This window comes from Haliotis rufescens, unplaced genomic scaffold (assembly GCF_023055435.1).
Source record: "Haliotis rufescens isolate VD_foot unplaced genomic scaffold, xgHalRufe1.0.p SCAF_35, whole genome shotgun sequence".
Lineage (NCBI taxonomy): Eukaryota > Metazoa > Mollusca > Gastropoda > Lepetellida > Haliotidae > Haliotis > Haliotis rufescens.
In genome coordinates, this window is record NW_025964057.1 from 1,301,295 (window position 1) to 1,325,946 (window position 24,652).

The 24,652-nt window shown below is 43.2% G+C and overlaps 1 protein-coding gene across 2 annotated transcripts in view; it reads right to left on the reverse strand.

Moving 5' to 3' along the window:
• LOC124134387 (sodium-dependent proline transporter-like) overlaps positions 1-23,305 on the reverse strand; it is a 37,585-nt gene extending 14,280 nt beyond the window's left edge. The window contains exons 1-8 of one of the 2 annotated variants that reach the window (XM_048381097.1): positions 23,235-23,305; positions 22,522-22,675; positions 11,119-11,242; positions 8,503-8,634; positions 7,374-7,595; positions 4,299-4,470; positions 3,732-3,870; positions 2,481-2,615 (exon numbers count right to left, since the gene is read on the reverse strand). In XM_048381097.1, coding sequence (XP_048237054.1) covers positions 2,481-2,615; positions 3,732-3,870; positions 4,299-4,470; positions 7,374-7,595; positions 8,503-8,634; positions 11,119-11,242; positions 22,522-22,536 — 939 coding nt within the window. In that variant the 5' untranslated portion in view covers positions 22,537-22,675; positions 23,235-23,305. Of the gene's footprint in view, positions 1-2,480; positions 2,616-3,731; positions 3,871-4,298; positions 4,471-7,373; positions 7,596-8,502; positions 8,635-11,118; positions 11,243-22,521; positions 22,720-23,234 lie in introns of those variants that run through there. The other variant, XM_048381098.1, reaches the window with a different exon arrangement.
• Positions 23,306-24,652: the final 1,347 nt, after the last annotated feature.

A 24,652-nucleotide genomic window follows, 5' to 3' on the forward strand; every position in this document is an offset into this window, starting at 1 on the left:
GTTCACATGTGATGTACTAAAATTTCATTCCTCGATTGCGGCCATATTGGATTTGACGGCTATATTGGATTTTTGGCTGACCCATATCTGAAAATATTTGGAACGTCATTACCTACAACTGTGCTGCCTTTCATGCTTTTATCACAAAGTGCACAATTGACCTTATACCTGTCACGAAACGGCTCCACAATTATGACGTATGCGATGTAAATGACGACATGTACCATTAAAAATGAATACATCCGTCAACACAACCTTCGTATGCTGTATACCGACCCTTAGACGGGAAACAGATCTGGCGTCGTGGTGAGTGAGTGAGTGAGTGAGAGAATGTCGTTTGGCGCCGCAGTTAGAAATGTCCCGGCTATATTACGGCGGCCTGTAAATCATGGAGCGGTAACCTATGAACAATGATCAACACAGTCGGGCCCCGATGACTCACATCAGTCAAACTGATCACTCGAACATCTTTTGTGGTCACTATCGAGAAACATATGTCACTGGAAACCAATGCCAACAATTGATATGTGACGTGGTAGAACGGGTGCCGGTTAATGGTGTGTGGCCGGCAATATCAACACTGCAATAACAGCTAAATCAACGATACAATGTCTCAAATTCCACAAATGCCAAAAGTTACAGAGTGTCATTAACGACGGGTGTACTATCATGAAATAGAAGGCCCTTCTTGACCTTGTTGTCTGCGAGTGACAAAACCAAGATAAGTTTACTTCTAACAAGCTCACCGCGATTGACAGGAGACGGGTTCTTCATTGTCTACTTTACCGTGGGTGACAGGGTACGGGTTCACTATTGCCTAGTTTACCGTGGGTGAGAGGAGACGAGTTTACTATTGCCTAGTTGCTGTGGAAGACAGGAGACGGGTTCACTATTACCTAGTTTACCTTGGAAGACAGTAGACGGGTTCACTATTACCTAGTTTACCTTAGAAGACAGTAGACAGGTTCAATACGGCCTAGGTTACCTTGGAAGACAGTAGACGGGTTCACTATTACCTAGTTTACCTTGGAAGACAGTAGACGGGTTCACTATTACCTAGTTTACCTTGGAAAACAGTAGACGGGTTCACTATTACCTAGTTTACCTTGGAAGACAGTAGACGGGTTCACTATTACCTAGTTTACCTAAGAAGACAGTAGACGGGTTCACTATTACCTAGTTTACCTTGGAAGACAGTAGACGGGTTCACTATTACCTAGTTTACCTTGGAAGACAGGAGACGGGTTCACTATTACCTAGTTAACCTTGGAAGACAGTAGACGGGTTCACTATTACCTAGTTTACCTTAGAAGACAGTAGACAGGTTCAATACGGCCTAGGTTACCTTGGAAGACAGTAGACGGGTTCACTATTACCTAGTTTACCTTGGAAGACAGTAGACGGGTTCACTTTTGCCTAGTTAACCTGGAAGACAGTAGACGGGTTCACTATTGCCTTGTTTGTCGTGGAAGACAGGAGACGGGAAATGGGTTCACTATTACCTAGTTTATCGTGGAAGACAGAAGACGGGTTCACTATTACCAAGTTTACCTTGGAAGACAGTAGACGGGCTCACTATTACATAGATTACCTTGGAAGACAGTAGACGGGTTCACTATTGCCTTGTTTGTCGTGGAAGACAGGAGACGGGAAATGGGTTCACTATTACATAGTTAACCTTGGAAGACAGTAGACAGGTTCACTATTACCTAGTTTACCTTGGAAGACAGTAGACGGGTTCACTATTACCTAGTTAACCTTGGAAGACAGGAGACGGGTTCACTATTACCTAGTTTACCTTGGAAGACAGTAGACGGGTTCACTATTACCTAGTTTACCTTAGAAGACAGTAGACAGGTTCAATACGGCCTAGGTTACCTTGGAAGACAGTAGACGGGTTCACTATTACCTAGTTAACCTTGGAAGACAGTAGACGGGTTCACTATTGCCTAGTTTACCGTTGAAGACAGAAGACGATTTCACTACTACCTGGTTTACCGTGGAAGACAGTAGAAGGGTTCACTATTACCTAGTTTACCTTGGAAGACAGAAGACGACTTCACTATTGCCTTGTTTGTCGTGGAAGACAGAAGACGGGAAATGGGTTCACTATTACCTAGTTTACCGTGGAAGACAGTAGACGGGTTCACTATTACCAAGTTTACCTTGGAAGACAGTAGACGGGCTCACTATTACATAGATTACCTTGGAAGACAGTAGACGGGTTGGCTATTGTCTAGTTTGTCGTGGAGGACAGTAGACGGGTTCACTATTACCTAGTTTACCGTGGGTGACAGGAGACGGCTTCACTATTACCTAGTTTACCTTGGAAGACAGGAGATGGGTTCACTTTTGCCTAGTTTACCGGGGAAGACAGGAGACGAGTTCACTGTTACCTATGTTACCTTGGGTGACAGGGGACGAGTTCATTATTACCTATGTTACCGTGAGTAACAGAAGATAGATTCACCACAGCTTACCGAAGGATTCAGAAGACGCTCCCATACAGGTATAATGTAAAATTCGATGCCCTTCTCATACCCCGGCAGAGTCAGGCCTCGGATCAGCAGGACCACAAGCACGATGTAGGGGAAGGTGGCGGTGAAGTACACAACCTGAGAAAAACAAGAGAAACGCGGGAGAAACCCACGAGAAACAGGTCATTGGAACCCATGTTGCAAGAACAAATAATGTTTTAAAACCATTTTGGAAGAAACAATGAGAAGAACATCCATGCCGAGTTACACAACCACTAGATGAACATACAATCCCGTTAGTATGTAACCAACTACTAGAAGAACATACGGACGAGTTGTACACCGAGCACTTGGACATACAGACGAGTTGTACACCGAGCACTTGGACATACAGACGAGTTGTACACCGAGCAATGGACATACAGACGGGTTGTACACCGAGCACTTGGACATACAGACGAGTTGTACACCGAGCAATGGACATATAGACGGGTTGTACACCGAGCACTTGGACATACAGACGAGTTGTACACCGAGCAATGGACATACAGACGAGTTGTACACCGAGCAAGGTACAAACAGACGAGTTGTACACCGAGCAGTTGAACATACAGACGAGTTGTACACCGAGCAGTTGGACATACAAACTAGTTATACAACGAGCAGTTGGACATACAAACAAATTGTACACCGAGCAGATGTACAAACAGACGATTTGTACACGGAGTAATGGACATACATACAAATTGTACATCGAGCAGATGTACATACAGACGAGTTGTACACCGAGCAGATGTACAAACAGACGAGTTTTACACCGAGCAATGGACATACAAACAAATTGTACATCGAGCAGATGTACATACAGACGAGTTGTACACCGAGCAGATGTACAAACAGACGAGTTGTACACGGAGTAATGGACATACAAACAAATTGTACATCGAGCAGATGTACATACAGACGAGTTGTACACCGAGCAGATGTACAAACAGACGAGTTGTACACCGAGCAGATGTACAAACAGACGAGTTGTACACCGAGCAATGAACATACAGACGAGTAATACACCGATAAATGTGACAAACAGGCGGTTTATATAACGAGCAATGGGACATACAGACGAGTTATTTAACGAGCAAGCGGACATACGAACGAGTATTACACCGACCAATGGGACATACAGACGAGTTATACATGTATAGCCATTGCAGGAAGAAAGATAGACGGTGTGACTGGAAGGTCTCTGCTCACCTTCCCAGAAGACTTGATGCCCTTCATTAGGCAGAAGAAGATGAGGATCCAGGCAAATAGGAGACAGATGATGTTCTTCAGACTCACAGGTCCCAGGCTGCCGATGCCGTCGGATTCCGGGTACCGCGTCACGTACAGTCTGAAACAGTTCGTGATGATGATGCTGATTGTTGTTTAAAGCTGCATTCAGCAATATTCCAGCTATATGACATCGGTCTGTAAATAATCGAGTCTGGTCCAGACAATCTAGTGATTACCATCATCAGCATCTACGCAATTGGGATACGATGACATGCATCAACCAAGGCAGCGAGCCTGACCACCCGATCCCGTTAGTCGCCTCTTACGACAAGCATAGTCTCCTTTTGCGGCAAGCATGGGTTGCTGAAGACCTATTCTACCCCGGTAGTAGTAGCAGTAGTAGTAGTCGTAGTAGGGATAGTAGTGGTAGTGGTAGTTGTAGTAGTTACATGCATATGGAGCAGTGTAACTTGGATCTCTAGAAATGGAAGCCATTTTCATCCTCTAAATTATACATATTTAATGCATACAAGTTATCTCTCTTACGCCCAGTATTCCGCGCTCGCTGTTGTCCACCTGATCTTGCATTCCTCGAAGTACTTCCCCGCGCCATTGAGCAGAGTGGAGTTGACGGTGTCAAAGGTCAGGTCTGGCATCATGGTCTTATTGGCTACTGTGCTGACCAATCCACGCACGCATGAGGAGTTGAACTTCTCATCTGCAATAACCAAGAAAATGAGTTCCTTTAAGTGGCATTCTAGAGTTGGTGTGATGAAGAAGGGGGATAGTCTATTGATGTACAACTTCTTTATAACAATGTATGCGACGTTTCGGTGTTCAAGCCACGATGTTAGTATCTACACTGAAACGTTGCATTTATGTAATAAAGAAGTTGTTTACCTATAGAACTAAACTCTTCATTTGCTTGATAAAGTATCTACACCGAAACGTTGCATTTATTGTAATAAAGAAGTTGTTTATCTATAGAACTAAACTCTTCATTTGCTTGATAAAGTATCTTCACCGAAACGTTGCATTTATTGTAATAAAGAAGTTGTTTATCTATAGAACTAAACTCTTCATTTGCTTGATAAAGTATCTACACCGAAACATCGCATTTATTGTAATAAAGAAGTTGTTTATTTATAGAACTAAACTCTTCATTTGCTTGATAAAATATCTACACCGAAACATCGCATTTATTGTAATAAAGAAGTTGTTTATCTATAGAACTAAACTCTTCATTTGCTTGATAAAGTATCTTCACCGAAACGTTGCATTTATTGTAATAAAGAAGTTGTTTATCTATAGAACTAAACTCTTCATTTGCTTGATAAAGTATCTTCACCGAAACGTTGCATTTATTGTAATAAAGAAGTTGTTTATCTATAGAACTAAACTCTTCATTTGCTTGATAAAGTATCTACACCGAAACGTTGCATTTATTGTAATAAAGAAGTTGTTTATTTATAGAACTAAACTCTTCATTTGCTTGATAAATTATCTACACCGAAACGTTGCATTTATTGTAATAAAGAAGTTGTTTATTCATAGAACTAAACTCTTCATTTGCTTGATAAATTATCTACACCGAAACGTTGCATTTATTGTAATAAAGAAGTTGTTTATTCATAGAACTAAACTCTTCATTTGCTTGATAAATTATCTACACCGAAACGTTGCATTTATTGTAATAAAGAAGTTGTTTATCTATAGAACTAAACTCTTCATTTGCTTGATAAATTATCTACACCGAAACGTTGCATTTATTGTAATAAAGAAGTTGTTTATCTATAGAACTAAACTCTTCATTTGCTTGATAAAATATCTACACCGAAACGTCGCATTTATTGTAATAAAGAAGTTGTTTATCTATAGAACTATTTCCTTTGTTTAAGAACACGAAGACAGGAAACTTTTAGAAATAACACTAATGGGCAGGATGTAGCCTTGGAACGGCGCTATAAACAATAAACAAGTTTTTATCAATAAAGGTTTCATGTCCTCATGGAATACCCAAGTACCTTGTATAAGGTCAACAATCAGAACTGTACTGATTATGGAGAATATTTAATCTTGAATACTAGTATTTAAAATGGGTTGTACATTAACTATATGGATTAAAACCCATCGCGGTCATGTAAAATACATTATTATTACTCGAAATTAAATTTAGCTGTCTGTTTGGCCCATCGTCATCTTGTATAACCAGCCTCCTTGTGCTAGTGGATAGAGCGTCTACCTGGAGAGCGGAACTCGTGGTTCGTTCCCCGGCCGCGTCAAAAGACGTTTAAGGATCGAACTTGTTGTTACCCTGCCTGGTAAACCCCATTACATCTCACCATCATCTCATGACGTTATGATTCTCCATGACGAAATGCTGGACACCGACCACACTCAGTTTCCTCCACGGGACACAATATAGTTGTCAGAGCGAAATATATGGCAATAAGTATAGGGGCACTTAGCTCCATGTTCTTCTGAATTGCAATAAGTATAGGGGCACTTAGCTCCATGTTCTTCTGAATTGCAATAAGTATAGGGGCACTTAGCTCTATGTTCTTCTCAATTGCAATAAGTATAGGGGCACTTAGCTCTATGTTCTTCTGAATTGCAATAAGTATAGGGGCACTTAGCTCTATGTTCTTCTGAATTGCAATTAGTATAGGGGCACTTAGCTCAATGTTCTTCTCAATTGCAATTAGTATAGGGGCACTTAGCTCCATGTTCTTCTGAATTGCAATTAGTATAGGGGCACTTAGCTCTATGTTCTTCTGAATTGCAATTAGTATAGGGGCACTTAGCTCCATGCTCTTCTGAATTGCAATTAGTATAGGGGCACTTAGCTCTATGTTCTTCTCAATTGCAATTAGTATAGGGGCACTTAGCTCCATGTTCTTCTGAATTGCAATTAGTATAGGGGCACTTAGCTCCATGTTCTTCTGAATTGCAATTAGTATAGGGCCTCTAGCTCCATGTTCTTCTGAATTGCAATTAGTATAGGGGCACTTAGCTCCATGTTCTTCTGAATTGCAATTAGTATAGGGGCACTTAGCTCCATGTTCTTCTGAATTGCAATTAGTATAGGGGCACTTAGCTCCATGTTCTTCTGAATTGCAATACGTATAGGTTCACTTAGCTCTATGTTCTTCTGAATTGCAATTAGTATAGGGGCACTTAGCTCTATGTTCTTCTGAATTGCAATTAGTATAGGGGCACTTAGCTCCATGTTCTTCTGAATTGTAATTAGTAAAGGGGCACTTAGCACTAAGGTCCTATGAATGGTAATTTGTGTAGGGGCACCTCGCTCTATGTTCTTCTGAATTGCAATTAGTATAGGGGCACTTAGCTCCATGTTCTTCTGAATTGCAATTAGTATAGGGGCACTTAGCTCTATGTTCTTATGAATGGCAATTAGTATAGGGGCACTTAGCTCTATGTTCTTATGAATGGCAATTAGTATAGGGGCACTTAGCTCAATGGTCTTATGAATTGCAATCAGTATAGGCCAGCCCAATAATGAAACAGCTTTCTGATTGGCTAGTCACCTTCTTTTAAAACTCATGAAGGTCGGAAATATACTAGTTTGCAGTATGACTGGACATTAGAGTGTAGTACTACCGTACAATGTGCCGAGTGAGAATGTCTCGTTAGCGCCACTCAGATCCGTGAATGCCTCTCGCCGACATAACTTGGTGTTGAAGTCGTTGTTGCACGTCTCCCACGGTAGTTTGTCGTCGAGGTTGACGAAGCTGACAAACATGTAGTAGATGGCGTACATGATGATGACGTTGTAATAGATGGCGACGACGGCACTGGTGATAACCATGGCGTACCCGGCACCTGGAGAGAAGTACAGCAGTCATTCATTGTTGAAGTCAACGCCAAAAGAAACCATATTGGTTTATGTATTAAGAATTACTCATATTCAAGACACATTAGATTGGTTCGATGCACACTGGTATGCCGTGTGAACCGACTCTCGTGAAAGCATTCCACGCGAAGCCTTAGATCCATGACTCGAAATGCACACTTTATATTGTGCAGGATTGGCATGTAGGTGAGGTGAAATGGGGTTTAACGTCGCGTCCAAGATTATTGCACTTATATAGAGACGTGCATGTACGTGTGTGTGTTTGTGTGGCTGCTTGTACTAGTCCTGACCGATGCCGATTTATAGTGCTAGGCCACTGAGATACCATGCCGCAGTGAATGAATGAATACCCCGCTCAGACACAGTATACTGACTCCGAGCTGATCCGTCCTTGTTTTAGCCCCTTAATGCCGAGCGCCAGACAGGGTAACACCAATTACCATCTTTTAACGTCTTTTGGTATGACGCTGTCGGGGTTCGAACCCCGGACCTTCCGCTCTCCGGGCGGACGCTCTACCACTAGACCACGGAGGCGGTGATTGGCATGTAAAGTTTGGAAATAGCGTGAAGCATATCGGGATAAAAATATAGACACTCTGTGGTAACACCTGACTGATTGTTAGTTTTGTCATTTATTGATACACATTGGAAACATCTCTTCTTTACGCACATACTTCTCTACATGTTTCTATGGTTCGCGTTTCTTTTAGTGGTGAGTATATATACACCCGGAGGGGCGAGTGGATAACGCTATTACATCTACCCGGTCTGCTCCTACGTGGATCAGACAAACCCATTGACAGAAACTCGAAACTCGATGTATTGTATCCCGCAACTGTAACGTATCAATGGATCGTTATCCCCTCCCTGACTTACCTGTGAAAATGGGGCTGACCTTCCACACTGTGATGGGTCCCTCTGAGGCAAACTGGCCAAGGGCGAGTTCAAAGAAGAAGATGGGGAGACCAGCCAGTACCAGCATAATGACGTATGGGATGAGGAAGGAGGCTGAAAGGAACGAAGAAAAAGTATCCTAATGAATAAATGAATGAATGAATGAATGAATGAATGAATGTCGTTAAACCAAAATTAATCAATCTCTGGCGCCTGTCATGATTTATTTGGTTCTACTATTGTAAACAATGTATTGACAGTCATGGGTAATCACCGGAGACTTTCAATACTTAATACGCTTTATTGATCAGTGATACCGTATTGGAAAGTGGAAATATGTTACACAATGTGCGCTCACTATATACACAATTATAACCCTACTGGTTATCAACAACCGCTAAAAGCACAATATCCGCACGGTAATAGAAGCATTATAATTGCATTTGATATTCCGGTTACGTTATCCGTTCATTGGGATATGTTTCATATGGAAATGGTGTGTGAAATATTGATGATTGACTGCAACAATAGCTGCTTTATACGAAGTCCTTCCTGTGGACCCGTCAAGAGGCAGCCCCGCTGGGACGAGGGTGTGTGTAGCAAACTTAGAGATACAGCTTGAATCAGCAGTCGAGAAACAAGTCCAGTCATACATCTGTCTCCCAACACAGTCTGTTGACTGGTACCCAACTTCCCCATATTGGTAACCCCAACCCCTACACCACCATCCCCTATCCGTGTCGGTAACCACATGTCACCCGAGACTGACCCTCCCCGCCCCTTCCCCCGTCGATACCCACCACCCACATGTTTGCAGGCGAGATAGGGGAATCTCTACATGTTGCCCAGCACCACAACGTTGCCAATACAGCACACCCAACCCCCACCACAACCCCCCACCTACAACAAACAACACCCACCACCAGCCCCATCTACAACAAACAACCCCCACCACAACCCACAACCCACAACCTACAACAAACAACACCCACCACAACCCCCCACCTACAACAAACAACCCCCACCACAACCCACAACCTACAACAAACAACCCCCACAACAACCCACAACCTACAACAAACAACCCCCACCACAACCCACAACCTACAACAAACAACCACCACAACCCACAACCTTCAACAAACAACCCCCACAACAACCCACAACCTACAACAAACAACCACCACAACCCACAACCTTCAACAAACAACCCCCACCACAACCCACAACCTACAACAAACAACCCCCACCACAACCCACAACATTCAACAAACAACCCCCACCACAACCCACAACCTACAACAAACAACCCCCACAACAACCCACAACCTACAACAAACAACCCCCACCACAACCCACAACCTACAACAAACAACCACCACAACCCACAACCTTCAACAAACAACCCCCACCACAACCCACAACCTACAACAAACAACCCCCACCACAACCCACAACATTCAACAAACAACCCCCACCACAACCCACAACCTACAACAAACAACCCCCACCACAACCCACAACCTACAACAAACAACCCCCACCACAACCCACAACCTACAACAAACAACCCCCACCACAACCCACAACATTCAACAAACAACCCCCACCACAACCCACAACCTACAACAAACAACCCCCACAACAACCCACAACCTACAACAAACAACCACCACAACCCACAACCTTCAACAAACAACCCCCACAACAACCCACAACCTACAACAAACAACCACCACAACCCCCCACCTAAAACAAACAACCCCCACCACAACCCACAACCTACAACAAACAACCACCACAACCCACAACCTACAACAAACAACACCCACCACAACCCCCACCTACAACAAACAACACCCACCAAAACCCACAACCTACAACAAACAACCACCACAACCCACAACCTTCAACAAACAACCCCCACAACAACCCACAACCTACAACAAACAACCCCCACCACAACCCACAACCTACAACAAACAACCCCCACTACAACCCACAACCTACAACAAACAACCCCCACCACAACCCACAACCTACAACAACAAAAAACCCACAACAACCCACAACCTACAACAAACAACCACCACAACCCACAACCTACAACAAACAACCCCCACAACAACCCACAACCTACAACAAACAACCACCACAACCCCCCACCTAAAACAAACAACCCCCACCACAACCCACAACCTACAACAAACAACCACCACAACCCACAACCTACAACAAACAACCCCAACCACAACCCACAACCTACAACAAACAACCCCCACCACAACCCACAACCTACAACAAACACCAGCACAACCCACAATCTACAACAAACACCAGCACAACCCACAACCTACAACAAACACCAGCACCACAATGCACAACTCACAACCAACACCCCACACCCCACACCCCACACCCCACACCCCACACCCCACACCCCACACCCCACACATCACACATCACACCCCACACCCCACATCCCACACCCCACACCCCACACCCCACACCCCACACCCCACACATCAAAACCCACAAACAATAAACAACACCCCTAAGCCCAAAACCCACAACCCACAAGCCCACGTCGGTACCCACCTCCCCCATGTTTGTAGGCGAGATAGGGGAATCTCCAGACGTTTCCCAGCCCCACAGCGTAGCCAATACAGGACAGCAGGAAGTCCAGTCTGCCGGACCAGCCCCCTCGATCCTCGACATCAACCTAGAGGGGCAAAGAAACATTAGATTAGTGTGTGATAAGATTAGATTGGATTAGCTGAGGGTTCAATGACCAACTATCACTTCGTCACCACGTCTTGGCAGAACAGGCAGACATAGGGTAACTACGCCCAATAAAGACCGGTATTTGCGTACTTTGAATCTCCGAAACCGGTTCCTGACAGTGACGTCATCAGCGACGAATGCCTTAGGACATATGATTAGTCGACAGGAGCTCAAGGTAGTAGGGCTTACAGACCTTATCGATAACAGTTACTGACACCGCACCATCGTCGTCAGAGACTGAGAAGTGCCGGACTGTACGTCGTTGGCATTGACGTGACTGACGGATAGTCGTCTTCATTGACGAAAGCCGGTGAAAGAGCTAATGGAAGACAGCGTGTTTTTCGCCGAATTGGAGAAGGAACGGCGGCACGTTGCGTTCAGGAAGTCGTGCGGTATGATTGCGTTCAGGAAGTCGTGCGGTATGATGGGGGTGGGGGGGGGTGGGGGGGGGGGGGTGGGGGTAGAGTGTAGGAAGGAATTTTGGGGCAGGAGAGAACACCAATGTTCATCGTTAACGGAAATTTAACGGTGTTTCGTCCGATTGTCCTTCTATTTCTACAACAGCTGCCACGTGGTGTCCTTTATCAGCCTAACATCGCCAGACACCATTCAGACCGAATCGTACAGCATTTCCTTCTAGCGTTTTTTATGCGTGTGCCCTTTTCCATTTTGTTGACAGCTTGTTCTTGCTACCCCGCCTCAATTCGGACAACTGCCATGCCAATATCGGATGTTTTATGACTGTCATTTTATATGCTGTTTTCGTTGATATTTTGATCTTTCCAATAGATTTTACTTCATGCAACTATCTTTTGTGGTTTTTAAACTCGAGTGATTGAAAACTAGGGCAAACTGTCGTTTGGTTGGCAGTTTAAATATAATTTGTTATTAACATTTTATTATCAGAAGTGAAGAGGAACTGTTTGTTATGTCGAAAATCGGACTTAGAAACTCAATGATGTAAACAATGATTGACTGTGACGTCAACGATGACGTGAACAATGACGTAGGCAGAATGACATCATTATAACACATGATGAAGTAAGGTTTTTATTGGAACATAGTTTCACCAGTAAGACAGTAGTAGCAGTAGTTTGTTAGTTTGTTTGTATGTTGTTTAACGACGCACTCAACAATAATCCAGCCATATGACGGCGGCCTGTATAAAGTCGAGTCTGGACAAGAAAATCCAGTGACTTACATCATGAGCAATGATCCACGCAATTTGGATACGACGACAAGCATCAACTGCAAGCATGGGTTGCTGAAGGTCTTCACGGGTCAGTAGTAGTAGTAGTAGTAGTAGTAGTAGCAGTAGTAGCAGCAGCAGCAGCAGCAGCAGTAGTAGTAGTAGTAGTAGTAGTAGCAGCAGTAGTAGCAGCAGCAGCAGCAGCAGCAGTAGTAGTAGTAGTAGTAGTAGTAGTAGTAGTAGTAGTAGTAGTAGTAGTGATATGGCATACCTCTATTAATATTATTTGGCATAATCGAAATTCGATATCTTCAGGATTCACAGTGACTAATATCATCATGTTATCAAGGTTTGATAAGGTTTAGCTGTGCATGCTTAGCGAACGTTGTCTTCTACCCGGGATCTTGTTTTAAGAAGGTTTCACTATATGATGTTTCTTATTATGTTATCTTGGTTAGATTTAATAAGGACTCACCATATTTTAATCATACAGAAGGTGAATATCACTTTTTACTTGTTTATCCATTTTATGTCGATATAACAAAACAATTCTAAATGATTATTATTTCCTCTCAAGTGTATACGTTTTACTTACTAATGGAAACTAAACATACTGTCACAATTTTGAAAATGTCAATGTCCATATTCATGTAATGAATCATACTCCACATTATGACGATTATTATCATGTGATCGAAGTTATAATATTGAATACAATTCCTTATTACTACCCCTGTTGATTCCGCCACATCTTATGGTCGTTCACATTTTGGATGGCCTTGTAAAGTACGTCGTCAACGCTCCATCGTGTTAATATCTCGTCAAACCAGGTTTAATTTCTGAATGCCCCCGGTCAGCAATGTGTGTCACCCACTTGTTGCAACCTATATTGAAGACTTCTTACTGCTACAAAGCCGGGTTGACAAAGCAGTGGAAATTTTCCATCGTGTCGAGCTCACTGGTGTATTTGACTAGCCAACACAAATGCCGAATAAAAGCCTGCTCAACACGGATCGACCTAGATCGACCTACTTTGACGGAGATTAACGTTTTCCTTGGTGTTGCTGTGACATGATCGGTAAAGGGTTTGTGGGGGTACACTGGCTGTAGTAGAACCTTCACACAGAGGTGCTTATACACATGTACTGTTACAGGATGCAGTAGAACTACCTACACACAGGTGCTTAAACACATGTACTGTTGTTGGGTGGAGAGGGACTACCTTCACACAGAGGTGCTTAAACACATGTACTGTTGTTGGGTGGAGAGGGACTACCTTCACACAGGTGCTTAAACACATGTACTGCTGTTGTTGCAGAAGGACTACCTTCACACAGAGGTGCTTATACACATGTACTGTTACAGGATGCAGTAGAACTACCTACACACAGGTGCTTAAACACATGTACTGTTGTTGGGTGGAGAGGGACTACCTTCACACAGATGTGCTTAAACACATGTACTGTTGTTGGGTGGAGAGGGACTACCTTCACACAGGTGCTTAAACACATGTACTGCTGTTGTTGCAGAAGGACTACCTTCACACAGAGGTGCTTATACACATGTACTGTTACAGGATGCAGTAGAACTACCTACACACAGGTGCTTAAACACATGTACTGTTGTTGGGTGGAGAGGGACTACCTTCACACAGAGGTGCTTAAACACATGTACTGTTGTTGGGTGGAGAGGGACTACCTTCACACAGGTGCTTAAACACATGTACCGCTGTTGTTGCAGAAGGACTACCTTCACACAGGTGCTTAAACACATTTACTGCTGTTGGGTGCAGAAGGACTACCCTCACACAGGTGCTTATACACATTTACTGTTGTTGGGTGGAGAAGGACTACCTTCACACAGGTGCTTAAACACATTTACTGCTGTTGGGTGCAGAAGGACTACCTTCACACAGGTGCTTAAACACATTTACTGCTGTTGGGTGGAGAGGGACTACCTTCACACAGGTGCTTAAACACATTTACTGCTGTTGGGTGGAGAGGGACTACCTTCACACAGGTGCTTAAACACATGTACTGCTGTTGTTGCAGAAGGACTACCTTCACACAGGTGCTTAAACACATGTACTGCTGTTGGGTGCAGGAAGACTAGCTTCACACAGGTGCTTAAACACATGTACTGTTGTTGGGTGCAGAAGGACTACCTACACACAGGTGCTTATACACATGTACTGTTGTTGGGTGCAGAAGGACTACCCTCACACAGGTGCTTATACACATGGACTGTTATAGGATGCAGTAGAACTACCTACACACAGGTGCTTATACACATGGACTGTTATAGGATGCAGTAGAACTACATAAACACAGCTACTTATACACATGGACTGTTATAGGATGCAGTAGAACTACCTTCACACAGGTGCTTATACACATGGACTGTTATAGGATGCAGTAGAACTACCTTCACACAGGTGCTTATACACATGGACTGTTATAGGATGCAGTAGAACTAACTACACACAGCTACTTAAACACATGGACTGTTAAAGGATGCATTAGAACTAACTACACACAGCTACTTATACACATGGACTGTTATAGGATGCAGTAGAACTACCTACACACAGCTACTTATACACATGGACTGTTATAGGATGCAGTAGAACTACCTACACACAGGTGCTTATACACATGGACTGTTATAGGATGCAGTAGAACTACCTTCACACAGCTACTTATACACATGGACTGGTATAGGATGCAGTAGAACTACCTACACACAGCTACTTATACACATGGACTGTTATAGGATGCAGTAGAACTACCTTCACACAGTTGCTTATACACATGGACTGTTATAGGATGCAGTAGAACAACCTTCACACAGGTGCTTATACACATGGACTGGTATAGGATGCAGTAGAACTACCTTCACACATGTGCTTATACACATGTACTGTTACAGGATGCAGTAGAACTACCTTCACACAGGTGCTTATACACATGGACTGTTATAGGATGCAGTAGAACTACCTACACACAGGTGCTTATACACATGTACCGTTATAGGATGCAGTAGAACTACCTACACACAGGTGCTTATACACATGGACTGTTATAGGATGCAGTAGAACTACCTACACACAGCTACTTATACACATGGGCTGTTATAGGATGCAGTAGAACTATCTTCACACAGCTACTTATACACATGAACTGTTATAGGATGCAGTAGAACTACCTTCACACAGGTGCTTATACAAATGGACTGTTATAGGATGCAGTAGAACTACCTTCACACAGCTACTTATACACATGGACTGTTATAAGATGCAGTAGAACTACCTTCACACAGCTACTTATACACATGGGCTGTTATAGGATGCAGTAGAACTACCTTCACACAGCTACTTATAAACATGGACTGTTATAGGATGCAGTAGAACTACCTTCACACAGCTACTTATACACATGGACTGTTATAGGATGCAGTTGAACTACCTTCACACAGCTACTTATACACATGGACTGTTATAGGATGCAGTAGAACTACCTTCACACAGCTACTTATACACATGGACTGTTATAGGATGCAGTAGAACTACCTTCACACAGCTACTTATACACATGGGCTGTTATAGGATGCAGTAGAACTACCTTCACACAGCTACTTATACACATGGACTGTTATAGGATGCAGTAGAACTACCTTCACACAGCTACTTATACACATGGGCTGTTATAGGATGCAGTAGAACTACCTTCACACAGCTACTTATACACATGGACTGTTATAGGATGCAGTAGAACTACCTTCACACAGCTACTTATACACATGGACTGTTATAGGATGCAGTAGTACAGAAGGGCCAGACAGACGAGGCAGCATCCAACATCAACCAGTGTGACGTTACAGAAGGGCCAGACAGACGAGGCAGCATCCAACATCAACCAGTGTGACGTTACAGAAGGGCCAGACAGACGAGGCAGCATCCAACATCAACCACTGTGACGTTACAGAAGGGCCAGACTGACGAGGCAGCATCCAACATCAACCACTGTGACGTTACAGAAGGGCCAGACAGACTTGGCAGCATCCAACATCAACCACTGTGACGTTACAGAAGGGCCAGACTGACGAGGCAGCATTCAACATCAACCACTGTGACCTTACAGAAGGGCCAGACAGACGAGGCAGCATCCAACATCAACCACTGTGACGTTACAGAAGGGCCAGACAGACGAGGAAGCATCCAACAACGACCGCTGTGACGTCACAGAAGGGCCAGACAGACGAGGCAGCATCCAACAACGACCGCTGTGACGTTACAGAAGGGCCAGACAGACGAGGCAGCATCCAACAACGACCGCTGTGACGTCACAGAAGGGCCAGACAGACTAAGAAGCAACCAGCAACTACCAATGTGACGTTATGAACAAACGATTTACAACAATGACGCAACGTGTGTCAAACATGGTTGCTGCATGCATGACCCTAGGTCACCTGAATATTAGAGGGAATGTCTCAAAGACATGTAAATATAATTTGAAATGATTTATCATTTCTAATACCTTAGTATATGAAACTTTAATGTTATCCTAGAAGTATTGAATAAAACACCTTCTGAGTAGCTTAAAGACAGGACATAATAATAATGTCAGAGTTGGACACGCCAGAAACCTATGATTGTGGGTTCGAATCCCGGTTCGCCCCGATTAGGTTTCTAGGTTTGTCAGCACCATATCCGTGCTCGTGGTTTTCACCGAAGTGGTAAACGTCTAAGACCTGCATCACTTGAGGCTTTACTCCCACATTAAGCTGACACGCCGTGATATGTCTGGAATACCGTTAAAAGCAGCGTTAAACACAACTCACTCACTCACTCACTCACTCACACATGATAGACTTGTACTGTGCACCCTCCACACATGTATATTTCTGAGGATACTGAAGCATGTCAAGACTCATGATGAAAACAAAAGTATGATGCTGGAGATCAACAGTTGTTACAGGGAGTAATATAGATTACTGTATGATTCCATCAGACAACAGCTTTACGGGCGAATGAACCTGCATTAGGTGTGTGTGCTTACGAAGTGTGCAGTTATATGATCAGTTATTATTTATCACATTCAATGTTTAGGGGAATGAGAGTTTTATTGGTACCATAACCTGATAATGCTTTCAAGGTGTTTCTAAGCGGCGCAAATTGATCACAGCACACGACCAGTCTCTTTTGTTAAGAGCTGAGAGTGTCGCTAGTACTGCATTGCAGCCCTCCACATATAGGATAGTTCCATGTTGTCTGTGCGATGCGAAATGTTTGTGAAGTAGACGAGAGTTTTTCAAGGAAAAGTACCGTTATTTCACTGAGATCTGAGTAGTCCTATTTGTGGTCAATATCATGTCGATTTCAGGTAAGATATGACACATTCTTTGACCTTATTTTCCCCCAAAAATTATACTTCTAACATGAATAAAACAAGTTTTGATGTGGTGAGTCATTGAATTCACCGCTGCACGAATGTATTTCAAAAGCTTTGCAACCTTGGTCAGTCAAGTCATGAACACGTTAATAAAAAACACCCAACCAAGTAATTCCTGGGGTGTTTATATTACACAGTATCAACAGACGGTCCTGGTACGTGGCGTTCCTTGGTACACTCTGGGTATTATTTAACAAACACGGACTCAAACACTTGCCTTGTTGAACCCCTCATCAGGTTTCTGACCCTTCATATATTCAGGCAGTATAGCATGGGCGGGCTCAATCAGGTACGTAAAGTACGGGACATTACGCGTGGGTAAAGCTCAGGGGCTTTGTGCCCCACGCTGCAACTTTGTATTCATGAAACGACCTGACGAGTATGTTCAATGTTCATGTGTTGACTTTGGCCAATGACCCACTGTAAAACTATGCTGCGAATTCATACTAAAACCTTGGTTCGTAATAACACGGCTTCCATTGTGATAACTCCATATCAATGAGTGTGGTTTGTGTTATTTAACGCTACAGTCAGAAGTTGTTGGTATTGGGGGCAAAGTCCTCACCTGGGACATGCTATGACCAAAGCCAACGATCTTGTCCACGCAATCAAATAAAGTAGAGTCCCACAAGATATAAGCAAGTGATTTCTTCAGGTGTATAAGCATTAAATATACAAAGGTGTATTTGTGTCAAAACTTCATTAACACCTCCACAAGATCTTTGGCCGATCAATGGCTCTTCAGGTAGCCATAGGCAACACACAAACAATAGTATGCCTACAGTTAGTGACAACAGAGGGAAATGTAATATGTGTATTTATTACGAGGGCAAACATATCGGGGTTCATTTAAGGATTGGCTGTGTATTTGTTTCTGTTCATTGAGGCTACGCGGATTCATATAATTTGCACATCGGTTTTTTCGATTCATACCTCAATGAACCGAAACAATACACAGTCCATGCTTATAATTGAAATCGACATCATTGGTTGCACGGCTCCACGTGCTGTCATCGAAGCCCAACGGAGAGCTGACGATACGGTCACTTTGATGTATAAATATATTTTGTCATGCAACTCTGTCGCAGCTGTAGTAGCATATTTGTATAATTATGCAAAACATCAAAGTGATCGTATCGTCAGCTCTCCGTTGGGCTTTGATGACATCACGTGGAGCCGTACAACCAATGTAAACAAAGGATAACTACGCAGAAACAAGTAGATTTTCACACATTAGGATACTGTCTTAATGAACCGTAACCGTTCCTTGACATGTGTTTATGAAAATGTGTAGACTTGTCAAACATGAAACGGATGAAAAGCATATGCAATATCTTGAATGGACTGTGAAAGATGTGACGAATCGTCACATGGCACTGGCCTGTGGCAGAGGTACTATGCTGGCTGGCTGCCGGCCGCAAGGAATTCTGGGTAGGAGAGTGATTCATTGGGAAATGAGTGCAATAACACCTGACCAATTCAGATAATCAGAATGCAGGAATTTCAATGAATACAACGAAAACTTAATCATAAAAATCATATATGTGCCCTAGGGTCATATCATGTCACGTGACATAAGTGTATTATTTCAGCCATCCATGCGGCATTGTTGACGTCATTCGAATCATATTGCGACAGGAGGTCGGAATGACGTCACACTAGAAACGACGTCATAGCTGAATATTGTTGACGTCATTCGACAAATTAAGGTTCCGTTCCTAATGGTAGCCATGTGCAGTTGTCTTGCTAGAGGGGCGGTTGGGTAGCCTAGTGGTTAAAGCGTTGGCTCGTCACGCCGAAGACCCGGGTTCGATTCCCGACATGGGTACAATGTGTGAAGCCCATTTCTGGTGCCCCTCGCCGTGATATTGCTGGAATATTGCTAAAAGCGGCGTAAAACCATACTCACTCACTCACTTGCTAGAACACCAATCACTCTGTTTTCCAAAGGAATAAATGCATTATCTTGCTACAAACGCAATGGGTCAATGTCATGGTCAAATGTCTACGTACTGAAAAACAGACGGACGGACGGACGGACGGACGGACGGACGAACAGCGGAAGAAACAGATATACAATCCGACACTGACGAACTGTCGGCAAAAGATACAAGAATATTTATTAACGTCGGTTATGGGGTAAAAAACACATTAGCTCTCAAGAGCTATTTTTTCGACATAGGAAAGAGACAATACCAGACAATCTAACACCAAACCTCTGTAGCTGATTTGCCCAAGTCACCTTGTGATGTTTGCGATGCTGGGTCACATTGACGGAGAGTTTAGCAGGTGCAGATTGTGTTTGTCCGCGGGCACTGACCTCTCGGTGTAGGTCAACCCCCATCAGGTCTCTGTTAGTCGGGCAACATGGAGAAACACATCTCCAAGTTTACCACTGACTCACTAATCACATCGTCCCCTCTGACAGGTACACACCAAACGGCGCCACGCGCTTCTATTTGACTTTGGAGCAATACAAGAAAAATCGGATCTTCACGAAACCTTCGTCCTATCACACAACTACTGATGGCTTAAGATTGTTGCATATTGAATCTGCAACACTGCTAGTCCCCAAGGTGTCTTTTTCCTTGATACTCGGAATTGTAAGATGTAGGTATGGACAAAGATGTGGTATTTTTTCTGCCCGGCATCTAAAAATACCCTCTGCAATTATATAGTACCTGGTGTGAAATGATTATTAGGTAATATTTGGACGTCCATAAAACATTGACTGGATTCTAGTGAGTGAGTATTGTTGTACGCCGCCCTCTGCAATACCCCAGCAATGTTCCGACTGGGGACATCAGAATGGGCTTCACGCATTTTTACCATGTGAGGAATTGAACCCTTGCCTTCGGCGTGACTAGCTAAAACTTAACCACGAGTCTACCTCTCCTGCCGTTTTAATTTAAACAAGAGCGACAAACACTTTCCATATTCATAAGAAATATCTGCCAAGTCGATTTACGATTCCGACCTTTATCATGAGCATGTGTCCATGAATCACCATCAAATTGTGATGATACAAGGATTTCGCGAAAGGGTGGGCGTATCCTGCCACACCGGTGGCGCTCGTCATAAACACATGCAAAGACAAGTCAATTGCTCACCTGAAAAAAACACGGCATGTTAACAATAGGAATCAATGTAAGAGGCTCACTGACTTAATACCACATATGCATATGCACCTTCGACCTTTAAACTGTTATTGCCAGATTTTAATGTACTTTCGTCCTATTGTCTATGCCATCATGCTATTGTCAATTGTTTTATGTTGCCGGCATACATAATGTTATAGCTGTACCTGGATGCATGCATGGTCAACAGAGCGCATGGAGGCATACACAGGCATACAGACACATGCTGTTCTCTGTATGTATCAACAGCAGTGGCCATCATGACGGCGCGCATCTCATATTATATCCAACTTTATGCTCACCCTTGAGTATCGAGTAAAGCCGTTCGGATTACGCATTTAAATCTATTGTGTGTTTAAACGGACGTATCAAGTCATAAATATCAAGTCGTAAACATGCCTGCCTAGTTCCGGCTCTCGGGACCATACAACACTTTCTTCCTATAGGGTGGTGTGCATGGACATCGTTTCATGTGGTAAGCAATGACGAAACCTGATTAAACGTTCTTAACGTTATCAGTGCTTAATTTCTGTATGTCTGGTCTGTTTGTGGTAGAACATGTATGTTTCAATAAAGTGTAGACAATGCGTATGACATGTGTCTTAATGCAGGAAATGTGTATAATGTGTTCCGGAGGCACACAATGCGTGGTGCATGTGTCTTGCAGTCAGTGTCTTCAGCGGGTGTTTTGATGCAGACAGTGTCTTCAGCGGGTGTTTTGATGCAGACAGTGTCTTCAGCGGGTGTTTTGATGCAGACAGTGTCTTCAGCGGGTGTTTTGATACAGGCAGTGTCTTCTGTGTGTGTTTTGATACAGACAGTGTCTTCTGTGTGTGTTTTGATACAGACAGTGTGTTCTGTGTGTGGTTTGATGCAGACGGTGTCTGCAGTGTGTGTTTTGATGACATGCGGAATCTGGCACATTTGTGGTAAAGGTCGATACAGTCCATCTACTGCGGCCCATCAACAGCCTGTCCCTCAACAAACAGTAGTTACAAGGTTTTAACGTTCTTCAATCAAGAGACCACATCCCGATATAAGTGTTCTGATGGTCTCGCTACTTTATGGAACGGACAATCACGGTAATGGGCTGTATGATAATGTGACAATACACTAAGACACAATGTTATATAAACTTTTTTAAAAACTAAAAATACTGTTGTGAAGACAACTTACATTTTCAAGCTACATTTCCATTGACATTTTTGCTTTTCATATAGTCAAACCATACACAATACTTTCGAAACACAGATGGTCTTTTTTCAATGTATGTTGGGTTTTTTCTTCTTGTTTTGACACATTCTGTTTTGATTTATTCTTAAAATGTCAAGCATCCTGACCTTACACTAAATACTGATTTTTTTCCATGACCATAGTTATAAATTGAAATATGAAAAAAAGCAAATTGCAGTTTTTAAGACATGCAATATTTCAAACTTACCTCTTTGTTTCCCATTTTGGTTATGTCCTATGCCCTGATATGGCACTGGTTGACTGGGATATGGCCCGACTCCTCTATACTGTCGATCGTATTGACACACCCTGTTCAAACACTGTCACGTGGGGTCTCGACACACAGGACACCATCCAGTCATCTGCCTCATAGGAATATGAAGTCCATTTGTCAGTGTTGGTCATTGTTTGTAGCTTTAGTTCATCGGTGCAACAATAATCAGAGCTGATTACCTGAGTATCGGAAATCAATTAAATAACATTCACATTTTCTGACTGTCGATTGCATATTTAGTTTTCCACAAATTTGCTGTTGCGAACACTGTTATTGTATCATCCACATGTGTGTCCATTGCGGTAGGTCTGGCATAATAGACTTCAAATTAACATTATTATATGAAAAATTAAATTATATGATATATATATTACTTTCGAAAACAAATTCAAAGCTCTTCATTCAAACCTTACTTGAGGAAACCAAATCTTGAAATGTTTTGCTACCTGAAAGGTTATTGAATAATTACAGTTCAGATAGATAAATAGATAGATAGATAGATAGATAGATAGATAGATAGATAGATAGATAAATATATATATATATATAGAGAGAGAGAGAGAGAGAGAGAGAGAGAGTGAGAGAGAGAGAGAGAGACAGATAGATTCGTAAAGTGAAACTCTGTCAGTGTGGAAACCCTATCTTACCGGATGAATAGTTGTGCGCGTCGGCTTGGTATACTTTCGCACCCAGAAATGATGATGTGGTGTGATAGTTCGCCTTCACTCATAATTACACCCTTATGTTGCTAAAGTATCAGGTTAGTGTATAGGTGGCGCTGCATACGATGCTAGTAATGTGTAATAGATCAGGCTGGTGTATAGGTGGTGGTGCATACGGTGCTAGTAATGTATAATGGATCAGGCTGGTGTATAGGTGGCGGTACATACGATGCTAGTAACTTGTAATGGATCAGGCTGGTGTATAGGTGGCGGTACATACGGTGCTAGTAACTTGTAATGGATCAGGCTGGTGTATAGGTGGCGGTACATACGGTGCTAGTAACTTGTAATGGATCAGGCTGGTGTATAGGTGGCGGTTCATACGGTGCTAGTAATGTGTTATGGATCAGGCTGGTGTATAGGTGGCGGTACATACGGTGCTAGTAACTTGTAATGGATCAGGCTGGTGTATAGGTGGCGGTTCATACGGTGCTAGTAATGTGTAATGGATCAGGCTGGTGTATAGGTGGCGGTACATACGGTGCTAGTAACTTGTAATGGATCAGGCTGGTGTATAGGTGGCGGTTCATACGGTGCTAGTAATGTGTTATGGATCAGGCTGGTGTATAGGTGGCGCTGCATACGGTGCTAGTAATGTGTTATGGATCAGGCTGGTGTATAGGTGGCGGTGCATACGGTGCTAGTAATGTGTTATGGATCAGGCTGGTGTATAGGTGGCGCTGCATACGGTGCTAGTAACTTGTAATGGATCAGGCTGGTGTATAGGTGGCGGTACATACGGTGCTAGTAATGTGTTATAGATCAGGCTGGTGTATAGGTGGCGGTACATACGGTGCTAGTAATGTGTAATAGATCAGGCTGGTGTATAGGTGGTGGTGCATACGGTGCTAGTAACGTATAATGGATCAGGCTGGTGTATAGGTGGCGGTACATACGGTGCTAGTAACGTGTAATGGATCAGGCTGGTGTATAGGTGGCGGTACATACGGTGCTAGTAACGTGTAATGGATCAGGCTGGTGTATAGGTGGCGGTACATACGGTGCTAGTAATGTGTAATAGATCAGGCTGGTGTATAGGTGGCGGTGCATACGGTGCTAGTAATGTGTAATAGATCAGGCTGGTGTATAGGTGGCGGTGCATACGGTGCTAGTAACTTGTAATGGATCAGGCTGGTGTATAGGTGGCGGTGCATACGGTGCTAGTAACTTGTAATGGATCAGGCTGGTGTATAGGTAGCGGTACATACGGTGCTAGTAATGTGTTATAGATCAGGCTGGTGTATAGGTGGCGGTACATACGGTGCTAGTAATGTGTTATAGATCAGGCTGGTGTATAGGTGGCGGTACATACGGTGCTAGTAATGTGTTATAGATCAGACTGG